General features: G+C 54.7%; 1 protein-coding gene across 3 annotated transcripts in view; it reads left to right on the plus strand.

Moving 5' to 3' along the window:
* The window catches only part of WHRN (whirlin), a 46,453-nt gene that overhangs the window by 26,234 nt on the left and 7,078 nt on the right, over positions 1-13,141 (plus strand). The window contains exons 4-8 of one of the 3 annotated variants that reach the window (XM_032130888.1): positions 6,382-6,584; positions 6,881-6,917; positions 8,411-8,644; positions 9,184-9,390; positions 11,066-11,098. In XM_032130888.1, coding sequence (XP_031986779.1) covers positions 6,382-6,584; positions 6,881-6,917; positions 8,411-8,644; positions 9,184-9,390; positions 11,066-11,098 — 714 coding nt within the window. The remainder of the gene's footprint in view (positions 1-6,381; positions 6,585-6,880; positions 6,918-8,410; positions 8,645-9,183; positions 9,391-11,065; positions 11,099-13,141) is intronic. The other 2 variants (XM_032130889.1, XM_032130890.1) reach the window with 2 other exon arrangements.

Here is a 13,141-nt window from a genome sequence, read left to right on the forward strand (position 1 = left end):
GAAATGACCCAATTCCCTGCAATGATATCCAATCACTGCTTCTTCCAGTGCAATCTCATGGGCTCTGAGGGTCAGTTCTTTCCTATTCCTTATGTCAGTCGACATCTGATGGATGTTAAACTCTGAAATGTTCTCCCAGTCCCCTGGGCTGGTGCTGGGCTGCTGAGGGTGAGGGGTGATCTGCTCTGATCCCCTCTCTGTCTGTGCAGGGAGGCATTTCTTGGACTCACTGATCCTAAAGGTGTTTTCCAACCTAAAATTCTGTGATTCTGTGATTTCTCCATCGATCAGCCCTGGCCTGTTTAGGGCTCAGCCTTAGCTTTGTTCAGTGGCCCCATAAAGTCCCTTAAATCTGTCAAAGCTGGCAGCACGAGCTGGGGGCAGTCTGGTGGAGAGGGCTGGGACAGACACGATCCTGTCCCTCAAATTGTTGTGGCACTGAGGTCGCCAGGGTTCCCTTCGTAGCCAAAGAGACTTTTAGGGGAAATGCAGCCACTGCTGAGCTGTCCTGAGCGCTGCAGACTCCTGTTTCCCTTTTTGTCACAGAACAAAAACGCTGCACTTGGAGGTTTGGATCAATCCAAGTTTTAATCTCTCTCAGGTTCTAAGCAGGAAAATGGACCCTGGGCCATGAGGGGGTCGCTGGGGCATGGGACAGGGACTGTAGGAGCATCCTAGAGATGGCAGAGTGCTTTTCAGGCAGCAGAAATGCTGCTGGAAGCTCCCTGCAGATCCTTGGTCTCTCCCAGAGTGCAGGATGCTCCTCTGGCCTGGCACCTCTGCCCACACCCCTGGCTGGGTGCCCAGCTGTGTCCCAGGGATGTCGGTGGCAGTGCTCTGGGGCACCAGGATTTCAAGGCAGGGACAAAAAGAGGCACAGGACAATTTGTTTCTGCTCGGTAGAGCTGGAAAAGGGAGGGACTGGCTGGAGGTGCCATGGGTGACCTTGCTGATGCCACCATTTGTCCCCTGTGCCAGGGTCAGGATCCATCTCCTAAACACCAGAAGCCTGAAGGTTTAAACACAGGATAAGAAAAAAGAAACTGCATTGTTCTCCTTGGGGGTTTTTGTTCCTGTTTGATTCCGTACTGCTCCAAATCCCCGGTTTTGCTGCGCTGGGGAAATCGCTGCTTTTCTTTCTTTTCCATCCCCCTGCCAGTGAGCTCAGCAGAGGAGATGCCACAGGGACAGTCCCAACAGCAGAACGCCCAGCTGAATCCCTCCATCCTCATCCCATGCCTGCTTGGAATGCCAGGGAATAACCACACTCAGCACCCGGAGCAGTGCCAGTCCCTGTCCCTGTCCCCCCAGCTCCTGCCACTGTTGTTTGCACACCTGAGCCTCTGCTTGTTGATTCTGGAGATCTCCCTCCTCGCTGCTCTGTTCTCCAGGCAGTGATTTGTGTGTCCAGCAGGCTCCTGCTGTGCTCAGTGTCAGCCTTGGTGTGATTTCAGGTCCTCACAGGCATTTCCCACCCTGATTTGTGTGTGCTACGGGCTGTAAATTTAGTGCTGCCTGGAGGTTTGGGGGCACAAAAGGCCTTTTATGTCCTGCTGTTAGACATGGTTGGGTGTGGATTGCTGCTCCAGGAGGTGGTGGAAGGGATGTGATGCCACAAGGAAGCAAGAACTGGTGGATAAATGTGATTTCCAGGTAATTTGTTGCTCTCTAAAATGGAAAAATTGGGGGTTTGTTCAGTGTGGGCTCAACACAGCCTCGCTGGGTTGATGGGGAGGTTCCTGCTGACTTACCAGGAGTGGATCCTTCTGTGGGGTTTGCTGCTTTCTCTGAGTTCGTTACCAGAACTGAGCTCATTCTGAGGTGATGTTTAGATGAGACACAAGAATTCCTTCCCTGGGAGGGTGGGCAGGCCCTGGCACAGGGTGCCCAGAGCAGCTGTGGCTGCCCCTGGATCCCTGGCAGTGCCCAAGACCAGGCTGGACATTGGGGCTTGGAGCAGCCTGGGACAGTGGGAGGTGTCCCTGCCCATGGCAGGGGTGGCACTGGATGAGCTTTAAGATCTCTCCCATCCCAAACCCATCTGTGATTTTGCCACACATTCCATTTTTACCTCCTGGTATCTATGGCACCAAATCAGAATTTTAGACTGTTTTAATAATAACTAAAATAAATAATCAATATTTTACACTTCCCTTAAATTTTGCTCGAAGGGCAAACAAAAGGCATCGAAAGCCAGGCAAAACCAAGGGACTTTCTCTGAGGCCCAGAAGCTTTTGCCAGCTCTGGGAACAGGGACCAAGGTCCAGGATGAGGCTCCCAGAGGAGCTCCAGCCCTGCTGTGCTGGTCCAGGTGCTGCTGTCCTGCTCCCTCAGCAGGCAGAATTCCAGCAGAAACCAGGCTGGGTCTCTGCAGTCAGTCAATAACTAAATATTCATAGTCTTGGCCTTGGCCTTCTTGATGTTTATTCATTCATGAAACTTCTGACAATGTGTTGTTCGGGCATGTTTTAAAATCTGCTGCCTCCGAGGAAGTTCTGAGAGTGAAAAGTGGGGGTTAGCAGAGAGCTGCAGAGGAGGGAGGTGAGTCAGCCTTGTTTGCTTTCAGCTTCTGTCCTTCCTGCCTCCTTCATGACATTCCCAGCGGTGCCATGCACGAGCTGAGCTCCTGATGCTGTTCCTGGCTCTGCTGGCCCTGATTTCTTCCTTGTTCATTTTTCCTGATGCTGTTTCTTGTCAGTGGGGTTTTTTTTCCTTCTTAAGCAACTTTTGTTTTCTCTCCTTGACCTTTAAATCAGAAATAGTGGATTTCAGGGAGCTTGCTTTGAGCAAACAACTCAATATGGAGTTCCCAGAATGAGGGCTGGGGTGAGAAGGGCTGCCACAATCTGTATTTATCCAGATATAAGAGGAGAGGGAAAGGGAGACTGTAAATAGGGAGAGGTGGATGATTTTACATCAGCAGTGGCTGTCACAGAACAGAGAGTAATTTAAGCTGGAGAACATCTCCAAGATCATCGTGTCCAACCATTCCACCACTGACCCATGTCCCCAGCTGCCACATCCACACGGATTTTAAATCCCCCCAGGGATGGGGACACCACCACTGCCCTGGGCAGCCTGTGCTGGACAACATTCTCCTTATTTTCCCTAAGATCCAATCTAAACCTCCCCTGGCCCAGCCTGAGGCCGTTCCCTCTCCTCCTGTCCCTGTTCCCTGCCAGCAGAGCCCAACCCCCCCGGCTGCCCCCTCCTGTCAGGGACTTGTGCAGAGCCACAAGGTCCCCCCTGAGCCTCCTTTGCTCCAGGCTGAGCCCCTTTCCCAGCTCCTTCAGCCTCTCCTGGGGCTCCAGCCCCTTCCCTGGACACAATTTGGTGCCATCTGAAAACTCCCTGGGGGTGCCCTCAGTCCCCTCATCCCAAAAGCCTTGAAAGCTGCTTTGTGTTTGAGGTCTGGACACAGGAAAAAATGAAGTAAAAGCCTTGTGGCTCCCTCAGAGTGTGGGGGATGAGCTGCACAGTGAGAAAGTCACCGAGGAGATTCGTGGTACCCAAGATATGGCATTTCTCCTGGTCCTTCCAATGTTGTCACCTTGATGGGGACAGAAAGCTGAGAGGCAACCAAAATCCTCCCCCCAGCAATGCCACAACCACTGCCACGCCCAGAGAGCCCCTTCCCTGCCTGGGCTTTCATCTCCACTCTGTGCCTGGACTGTTCCTCCTCTTTGGGCTGCCCAGTGTTTGGGGAAAGGGCCCATTTTCAGACAGCCACGGCACCCCTCATTCCCTGCCTTGCTCCCAGATCTGTCCTGGATCCTGTGTTGGACATGGATCATCTGCCCTGACCCGTTTCCCTCCTGGAAAAGCTGAGCACTGCCTTATTTTTCCACAAGCCTTAATTTGGTCAATTCCAAATTGATCCATACATTTTCCTGCCCGTATTTTTAATTTCTTGAGGGGCTTTTGGTAATTATTTGTGCTGGAGAGAGGCTCCTTCTACTTTAGTGGTATCTCCAGCATCATTTAGCCTCTCTCCTGGCCTTTTAGTGGCATTAAAGAGGACTGATGCCAGTGCCAACCCATTTGGCATCCCCTTGGCCCTGTTATTCCCAGCTCAGTTTGGTGTCATTTAACATCAACTCGCGTTTAAAATCTCTCGCCTATTTTTCTGTCTGTGTGATTGAATTTCTCCCAGAGCCAATTCTGATTATTTTTAGGAGCTCAGAACCCTTGTCTGAAGCCCATTAAGTTTCTCTTGACTGCGCCTCCTCTTCCCCACTGTCTCCAGAAGGAGCAGGAGCCAAGGCTGTCATCGAGGTGTTCTTTCCAAGCTCTCTTCCTGTCACGGTCTGTCACCTTTTGCGTGTCACGTTCAGCCCCTGCATTTCAGGCTACATTTTTCCCTAGGAAATGAGAATAATCCACATTTTCCGAGGTGTTCAAGCATTCAGCGTGTCCTGGGTATCCACCCACCACAGCTGAAAAGTAATTCCTGAAATATCCACAGCAATAGTTTTCCTGTGTTTTATTGTGACTATTTTTTTTTTTAATGTCTTATTATTACTTCTTTTATTCTGTGCCATTTTGGAGCTGTGAATCCAGCAAATCATTTCTCAGGGTCAGCTTTTGCTCTGGTAAATGGTTCTTTTGCATCTCTGCAGTTTTTTTGTTACTTCTCCACTTGTCTTTGACTTTGGGGCTGGGAAAATATAACTATTGTCTATGTTAATTAGCAAAAAATCCCGGACCCCTCCGGTCTCCCTGATGTTACAAGAGCTTGCCAAGCTCCTCCTGGTTCACTCTTAAAAGGAGAAATTAAAAAAAGATTATTAAACCTGTGTAACTGTCCTGAACCAAAAAATCATGAAAATTTAATCCCTGCTATGGAACACTATTAAAGATACGTAATTGCAATAAAACTGCCTAATCAAATTAGGATTTTTATTGTTTTGGTGCTGCAGTGAACCAGCAAAAGGCATTTCAGGGCACTGCCTGATGGATCAGAAAGACCTGGAGATGATACTCCTTGCACCTGAGCGGGTGTTTCTCTTGGCAGTTTTTAATTTCCCTCCCGTGTTATGTGAGCAGTCAGCAATTTTCTGACAGGGGATTTAAAGCTGACAGAGCTCCAAGGGAGCCGCATGGTTGGGAATGTGGCCATTTGTGTCGTTTGCCTTCCCCTGGGCTCCCTCCCTTCCCATTTCTGGGTGTTTTGGGTCACTTCCAACACAAAGCGTCGTATTTTATGATGGAGAATGAGGCAAAGCCACTCGGGGTCCCTGGGTGGAGCTGAATGTGGAGCTGAGCTCTGCTGCATCTGGACTCAACGATCCTAAAGGTCTTTTCCAACCCAAATGATTCCGTGATGCTCCGTTTTTCCCCTCAGGACCACTCTGAGCATCCTCCCAGCCTCACTGCGCCTCCTCTGCCCTTTGAGCAGAGGGAAGGGTGAACAGGAGCCCTTCTCTGGCCTCTCATTATTGCCAGCAGTATTTTGTAGAGCTCCATCCAGTCCCACCCCCATCATCTCCTCTCTAAATTTAACAGGCCTAATCTCTTTCATCTGTCCTTTCACAGGCACCTTCATCTGCCTCTGATTATTTTTGTTTCACTTCTCTGCAACTTTTCCCTCCCTGTGTCTCCTTGCTGGGAGGGCAGAGAAGAAAACCCCACTGTGTTTTGGTGGAGCTGAGCTGAGGCCTGTGGTTAAGCAAAGATAGGAAAGGGCAGTTTCAAAACTGTGCTTTATCAGAAAAAGGGTGAATTGTGATACGGGAGTGAGGAGGAGCAGCTCTGGATGCCCTGGAAGTGCAGAGGAAGAGGAGCTGGGATGAAGGGTGAAACACCAGATGAGTGCTGTGTCTCAGACAAGGCCTGGCTGTCAGGGAAGCTCCTCATTCCAGCAAAGGCCTTGCCCACAAAATGAAATCTCTTAGGAGCAGCTGGGGAGGAAACAGGAGAGGGGAGATGGAATGCAGCTGTCCCAGATGCTGCAGTTTGCAGAGTGCTGGAGGCTGTGGTGAGACCCTCCCTGCTGCATGCAGAGATCTGAGGTTTGGGGCTTCCACAGAGGGTTCCTGGCCTCCTGGAGCAGCAGGAGGGACTGGGGCTGGAGGCCTTGATGTTCTTTGGGGTTGGTCTGGTTGATGGAGGAGAACCAGAGGTTGATGGGCAGATCAGTCTGAGTTGAGATCCTCAGCAGGCTCCTCCAGGCATCACAGACTGGTCCTCACTGGCTCCCAGCTTGAGGGCTTGGTCTCCATCCAGCAGCATTTTTTTTTTCCCCTGGTCCCTCCAGTTGCTGTGTCCCTAATTTGGTGCTGGGTTAGACTGGGCAGCTCCTCCCTGCTGGGAGAGGAAGGTGTTATTCCCAAGAGGAAAGCTCCATGGACTTGCCAGGCTCCCCCCATCCTGATTCCACAGGTGGGAGACCAGATCCTGGAGGTGAACGGCCGGAGCTTCCTGAGCATCCCCCACGACGAGGCCGTGAAGCTGCTCAAGTCCTCCCGTCACCTCATCATGACGGTCAAGGACATCGGGCGCCTGCCCCACGCCCGCACCACCGTGGACGAGACCCGCTGGATCACCAGCTCCCAGCTTGGAGAGACCCTGGTCAGCTCAGCAGGGTATGTGCCCAGGGAGCTTTTTGAGGGGGGGTCTGTCAGCTCAGAGTCCCTGGGGGTGCTCGTGCTTCCCCGGGAGGGTGGGGACCCCCAGCCTGTCCATGGAGCTCCCAGTTCTGGGGTCCATTGAAGCATCTCTGGCCTGTAAGGTGGAGCAGGTCTGGACAATATTGTGCTGTCCCTTCCCCTTCTCCCAGGCCAGAAGCTTTTGGCTCTCCAGAGAGGAGAGAAGGTGCCAGGTGTGGTGCCAGGTGTGGTGCCAGGCACTCAGTGCTAACTGGTCTTCTCCCTCCTCGCAGGGCAGTGGGTGACCATGCTATGGACGTGGCAGCCAGGGTAAGACATTCCTGATGCCTTGGGAAAAAATCTCATTGCTATTGTGTTTTATTTTCTGTGGGAGGGAGGGATCTGTGCTCCTGGTTTTAGCAGGGTTTTAATGGACCTTTCTGCTCCCCACCCCATGTTGGGTTAGGGTTCTGCTGGGTTCTGCAGACAGTGACACAGTGGTGTCCCCTCTCCTGTGTCACTTCTGAGCACATCTGGTGCCCTCTGGCCTGGCAATGAGCACCTTAATGGGCAAGGGGCAATGATCACCCATGGGCAAGGACCGTGGGCACCCCCTCCACCCTACCATGATTCCTTCCTCATGGTGGCTGTCTCTGGGCCCTGGCAGCTGCTGGGATCTGTCCCAGCCCTCTGCAGCTCACCAGGCACAGGGACTCATCCCGTGCTGTGCCTGCAGCCCCGTGCCAGCATCTTCTCCCCACACCTCTTTGCAAAGCACATTGCTTTTAAATGGAAATGAAGCAGGGAGGTTTCACAGGTGGCTCTCGATGATAACAGCTTTGTACTCTTTGCTGGCAAAACATCTTCCCCAGCCTCAGCTCCTCTCTGTCTCTGGGATAGTCAGGGTCTTGTCTGGCTCTGTATCCCTGTGCCAGCTCTGCCTGGGAGGAAATAGCAAGGATCTCCCCTCAGAAATCCCTCTCAAAGGAAAAACGTCTTTCATATGCAGCCAGGCTTGTCTCTCCCTGGGGCTCCTTTGGTTGCCAGTGGCTCTTTCTTCACCGAGGTCTGCTTCAAGCTGGCAGTGGGGGTAAATGTGCCTTTTCCACAGGATGGGGAGCTGGCCTGTCTCCCGTGGCCCCAGTTTCCCCCAGCTCTGCCAGGGAGGAGCACAGCCTGGGGTTAAATCAGTGCCTGGGTGGGGGACAGTTGCTGAAAAGGGCTGGGAAGCTGTTTTGTTTTTCAACTGGTGCTGCATGAACTCAGAGAATCAGAGTATCACAGAGTATCCCGAGCTGCAAGGGACCCACCAGGATCATCCAGTCCAACCCTGGTCCTGCACAGACCCCCCAACAGCCCCACCCTGGGCATCCCTGGCAGCTCTGTCCAAACGCTCCTGGAGCTCTGGCAGCCTCGGGGCCGTGCCCATTCCCTGGGGAGCCTGGGCAGTGCCCAGCACCCTCTGGGGGAAGAACCTTTCCCTGCTCTCAGCCTGAGCCTGCCCTGGCCCAGCTCCAGCCGCTCCCTGGGTGCTGTCCCTGGCCCAGGAGCAGAGCTCAGCTCCTCTGATCATGGCTCTGCAGCTACCCAAAAAAGTGGTGACACTGAACAGCCTTGCTGATGAATTCCTGAGGATACCTCCTTCCAGTCATTCCCAAAATCCTCCTTCCAGTGTGATTCCCAGCTCCGCCACAGGCAGTGTCTGACACGCAGGCACAGAGGGCTGGTGGGCAGAGCCCAGAGCAGGGACACTCCTTGGTCCAGCCCGGCTGTCTGAGCAGAGCACTGCCCTCCTTCCCACTGCCAACCCCTTGGCCTCCCAGCCTGTCCCCTGTCCCCTGCAGCCCGTGTTCTACCGGGGGCTGGCCGGCTCGCAGGTGACCCTGAGCACCATGGTGAGCCAGACCCGCGTCATGCTGGAGGAGCAGGCCCGGCACCTGCTCAACGAGCAGGAGCGGGCCACCATGGGCTACTACCTGGACGAGTACAAGGAGGGCAACATCTCCGTGGACGCTCTGGTCATGGCACTCTTCGAGCTGCTCAACACGCACGCCAAGGTGAGGCCCACGCCAGGGCAGGGACGGCTTCTTGGGCCTGGTGGGCTGAGCAGAGTCACTGGCACAGTGTGGACATGGTCACAGTGTGGACATGGTCACAGTGTGGCCCAGTGATCTGCTCAGGGAAAGGGGGAGGTTATGGAAGCCAAATCCACATTATCATGGAACCATCACAGATTCCCAGACTGGTTTGGGTTAAAAGGGAGCTTAAAAATCATCTCTTTCCACCCCCTGCCGTGGGCAGGGACACTTTCCACTATCCCAGGTTGCTCCAAGCCCTGTCCAGCCTGGCCTTGGACACTTCCAGGGATGCAGGGGCAGCCACAGCTTCTCTGGGCACCCTGTGCCAGGGCCATTCTGGGGGATGCAACCTGGTGTTCAGTGGCAGAGGAGCTTCTGGTCACATTTAGGACCAAACCTCCTGCATTACCTGCCGGTAAATCTCACTGCCACTGCTGCCCATGGTGGGAGGGAGGTCTCCAGCTTCCCAGGAACGTGATTGTGCTCCAACCTGTCTCTGGCTGTGTGTGCCTGGCCAGTTCTCGCTGCTCTCCGAGGTGCGGGGGGTGATCTCCCCACAAGACCTCGACCGCTTTGACAACCTGGTGCTGAAGAGGGAGATCGAGTCCATGAAGGCCCGGCAGCCTGTGGGGCCCAGCACCGACTCCTACTCCATGATGTCCTACAGCGACACCGTCTCGTCGTCCAGCAGCCACTTCACTGCCACCACCGTCAGCTCAGCCCGGGTAGGTCCCTCCTGCCTGATCCCACTTCTTTCAGCACCTCCTCCTGGCAGTCCTACAGCAAACTGCTTTCCCTGGAGCGGTGTAAAGGCATTTACCCCACAGGGAACCCTGTCCGGTCGGTTTCCCCTATGGACTCCCCCAAAGGAATTTTTCCGTGCAGTCTGGGTGATTTGTTGGCGATGCCATGACATGTGCTGGGTATCTCTGTGCTCCTGACACTGAGGTGCTGCTGTCCCCTGCTTGAGGGCTGCGTGTCCCTTCATCCCAGTGAGGGATGGAGCCTGCCTTGCTTCCAGAAATCCACTGGAGCTGCACCCACACTGAAATCCCAGCAGTGCACCGCTGCCATGCCGTGCCTGCTGCTCATCACCAGCTCTTCAGTCACCTCCCTGAAGATGCTGCCTGCCTGCTCCCCATCCCAGTGGGAGCCACAGTGGCCAGGCAGCTGCATCCCATTCCCAGCCCATTCTCCAGCACTCGGCAGCAGCAGCAGCAGCAGCACTCCCACGTCTCTGCCAGGCCCCTGTCGCACGCACCATCTAATTAAGTTACTGTAATCACCTCAGACTGTGCAGGCACTCAGCCCCCAAATTAATTTCCTCACCATAAAATGCCTTTCATCATAAATGCATTAGTAACCTTGGAAATTAAACCCTTTGTGGAAAGGAGGAGGAACAATGGGCTCTGTGCTGGTTCCTCAGCAAGGAAAGCAGCCCGCGGTGCTGGGATGGGGCTGGGGAGGGTCCACCCTGAGGAGGGGGCTTTCCTGGGCCTCTGCCTGCCTGTGAGAGGCCTCAGAGCGTGTCAGAGCATCAGAGCTGTGCTTTTGTCCTGTTAAATCCACAAGTACCCATAGCAGAGCCACCTGCTCTGGTCAGGAGGGATTTCAGTGAGATCCTTTCTGGATCCGCATAAACAAAGTGAGTTTGGCTCTGCTCTCCAAGGAGCTGCTGGGAAAATTCTTCTGAGGGCTGGCACAGGTCTGCCAGGACTGTGTGCTGAGCGTGACACCCTGCTCTCAGGCTGTGCCCGTGCCCGGGGCTGGTGCCACGTGCTCCCAGGTGTGCTTCCTGCTGCTCGGCATGTGCCAGGCATGGCTGCTGGGTCTGATGTGTGAGCAATGGCCTGACCCCACCTGGCACATGAGCCCAGAGCTCGGGGAGAGACACCAGGGTGCTGCTGCGGCACAGAGAAGGGAGTGGGCACTGCTTTAAAAGTTTCCTTCAAGAGCAGTGTCCCTCAGTGCCACTGCAGGGCATCCCTGGCTGTGTGGCATCTCTTCCCATGGGTGTGAGAACACACCCTGCTCCAGGCGCGGCCCGGTGATGGGAGTGCTGGCGCTGCAGATGGTTGTGCCCACTCGTGCTGAAACAGCTGCCAAGCACCAGCTCACGGTGGATGGGTGCTTGGATAGCAGGAGAGATGCAGGGCAGGGCTCCCAAACTGCTCTCTCTGCCCTCAGCCCCTGCTGCTGTTCCCCTCCCCAGCACCCCTCTCAGGAGGGGCTCACTCCAGCCTTCCCACCCAGCCCTGGATGCCGCTGGGTGTGGATTCTGCAGGGAGGCTTTTGGGGTCGGGATTTGCTCAGCTCACTCGTTTGTTCTGCGCCTTCCCTGACGTTACATTTTCGCTTTTTTGCTTGTTTTCCTCTGCCCTCCCCCTGGCACATCCCCAGGAGCGGCTCCTGTGGCTCATAGACCTGATGGAGGTAGGGGCTGCAGGGGCTGGGTCAGTGTGTGTGTGTGGGCAGGGGAGGGCCGGGCTGGCCAGGGAGGGCTGCGGCTCCTGCCTGTGCACGGCCACCTCTTGCCACCCATCTCTGCTTTCCTCCCGTGGCTCTGCTGAGGAGAGCTCCTTCCCCCAGTCCTTGGCGCTGCAGTGCACGCAAGGCTCAGCTTGAACCAGACCCAGCTGCTACCTGAGGGCCACGGACACCTCGGGGATGGGGTTTTGGAGCCTGTCAGAGCCCAGCCTGCCCTCCCTGCCCTGCCTGCTGCTGGGCTGTGTGGCTGTGTGGGCACCCTGGCTAAATACCAGTAGAAAAATCATAGAACACAGAATGGTTTGGGTTGAAAGGACCTTTAAAGTCCATCTAATTCAACGCCGCTGCAGTGAGCAGGGACATCTTCCACTATCCCAGGTTGCTCCAGCCTGGCCTTGGATGTTCCCAGGGATGGGGTAGCCACAGCTTCTCTGGGCACCCTGTGCCAGGGCCTTACCTCCCTGTGAAAAAACATTTTCCTTCTATCTAATCTAATCTAATCTAACCTGCTCCTATTTTAGTTTAAAACTATTCCCCTTCGTGTTATCACAACAAGCCCTGTTAAAAAATCTGTCCCCATCTTTCTTAGAGCCCTCTTTCAAGTAGTGAAATGCCACACAAGGTGTCTGCAGAGCCTCCTCTTCTCCAGGCTGAGCAGCCCCAGCTCTCTCAGCTGGCTGCTCACATCCCAGCACACCTCAGGATGGGGCAGAATTTTTCCTCGTGGGCCGTGAGTGTGCAGAGATCCGTGGGCAGTTCAGTGCACTCGCAGTGCGTGCGAGAAATCCTCGCGTGGGCTGCAGCAGGGACGTGGCAGAGCCCCAGGAACCCCAGTGCCCATCAGGGCTGGGGGGAGCTGCAGGCTCCAGGGTGTGCAGCTCATTCCCTGCTCCTCGGCCCGGAGGAAATCACAGGGTCAGCAGCAGCACAGAGAGCAAAGGGTGGAGCTGAGAGCTGGGAGAGAGGAGCCGCAGCTGTGAGCTGTGGGAATTCCCTGTGGGAATGGCGCTTATCCAGCTGTAGCATTCCCAGGTGGAGTTTATCCCAGGCACCCCAAACCGTGGGACACTGATCTTTTTGGCTTTGTGACACCAGGCCAGGCCACCTGTCCCGTGGGTTGGCAGGTGAACTTCCACCAAAAATCAGCAGGGTGAGGCTGGGCAGGCCCTGCCGTGGGATAAGGGATTCCGTTAAGGAATGCTTGAAGGATTCTTGGGAATGAGACAATGCTGTGGTTGACAGTGCCAGCCACGGATGCTCAGCCACTGTCTTGAGTGTCACCAGTACCTCCTGGAAATCCTGGGACTCGAGATGAGTCCTGCAGGGCAGAGATTGGCTGCAGACTGCAATAAGCAGGTGCAGCATGTCTGACCAGAGCAGTGGGAATTCCTGGTTTTTCCTGGCATTCCCTTTGTCCCTGCCTCCAGCCCAGCCCTCAGTGTTGGGATGAAGGAATTGATATCCCTGTAGGTTTTGTTTTTCCTCTCCACCACCTCCTGGCAAAGCTGCTGCCATCCAGAGGTGTCTTCTCCTCCCAGGGCTGGTTCCAGAGGTGCTGGCTTACCCCAGCTCCCTTGGATATCCCACCTGGAGGGTTCCCACGTGCTGGGAATGATCCTCTCAGAGGATGAGGATGGAGACAGTGAAACCATTGCATGGGGGTCACTGTGCACCCTCAGAGCCCCTAAAATCTGGACCAAGGGCTTGGGGCTCCTCCATCCCTGTGGCTGCATTCTGGAGTGGGAGATGGAAGGGAAGAGAGGAGGAAAGCCAGGCTTATTTCCAGGCTGGTGCAGTTGTTCAAAATTGAAACCCCGCAGGACTCAGGCTGAGTAGCTCAGCAAAGCTCTCCTTAGCAGTAACTGGAAATTAGGGGACTGATTTGGAGCTGAGAGGTTAATTAAAGGTTGGGCTTCGTTCCCTGGGGAGGTGTCAGTTTCTCCACCCTTTAATCTGCAAGTGAAAACTGTCTGCCTGTCTGAAAGATGC

The sequence above is a fragment of the Corvus moneduloides genome, chromosome 21 (genome assembly GCF_009650955.1).
Source record: "Corvus moneduloides isolate bCorMon1 chromosome 21, bCorMon1.pri, whole genome shotgun sequence".
Classification (NCBI taxonomy): Eukaryota; Metazoa; Chordata; class Aves; order Passeriformes; family Corvidae; genus Corvus; species Corvus moneduloides.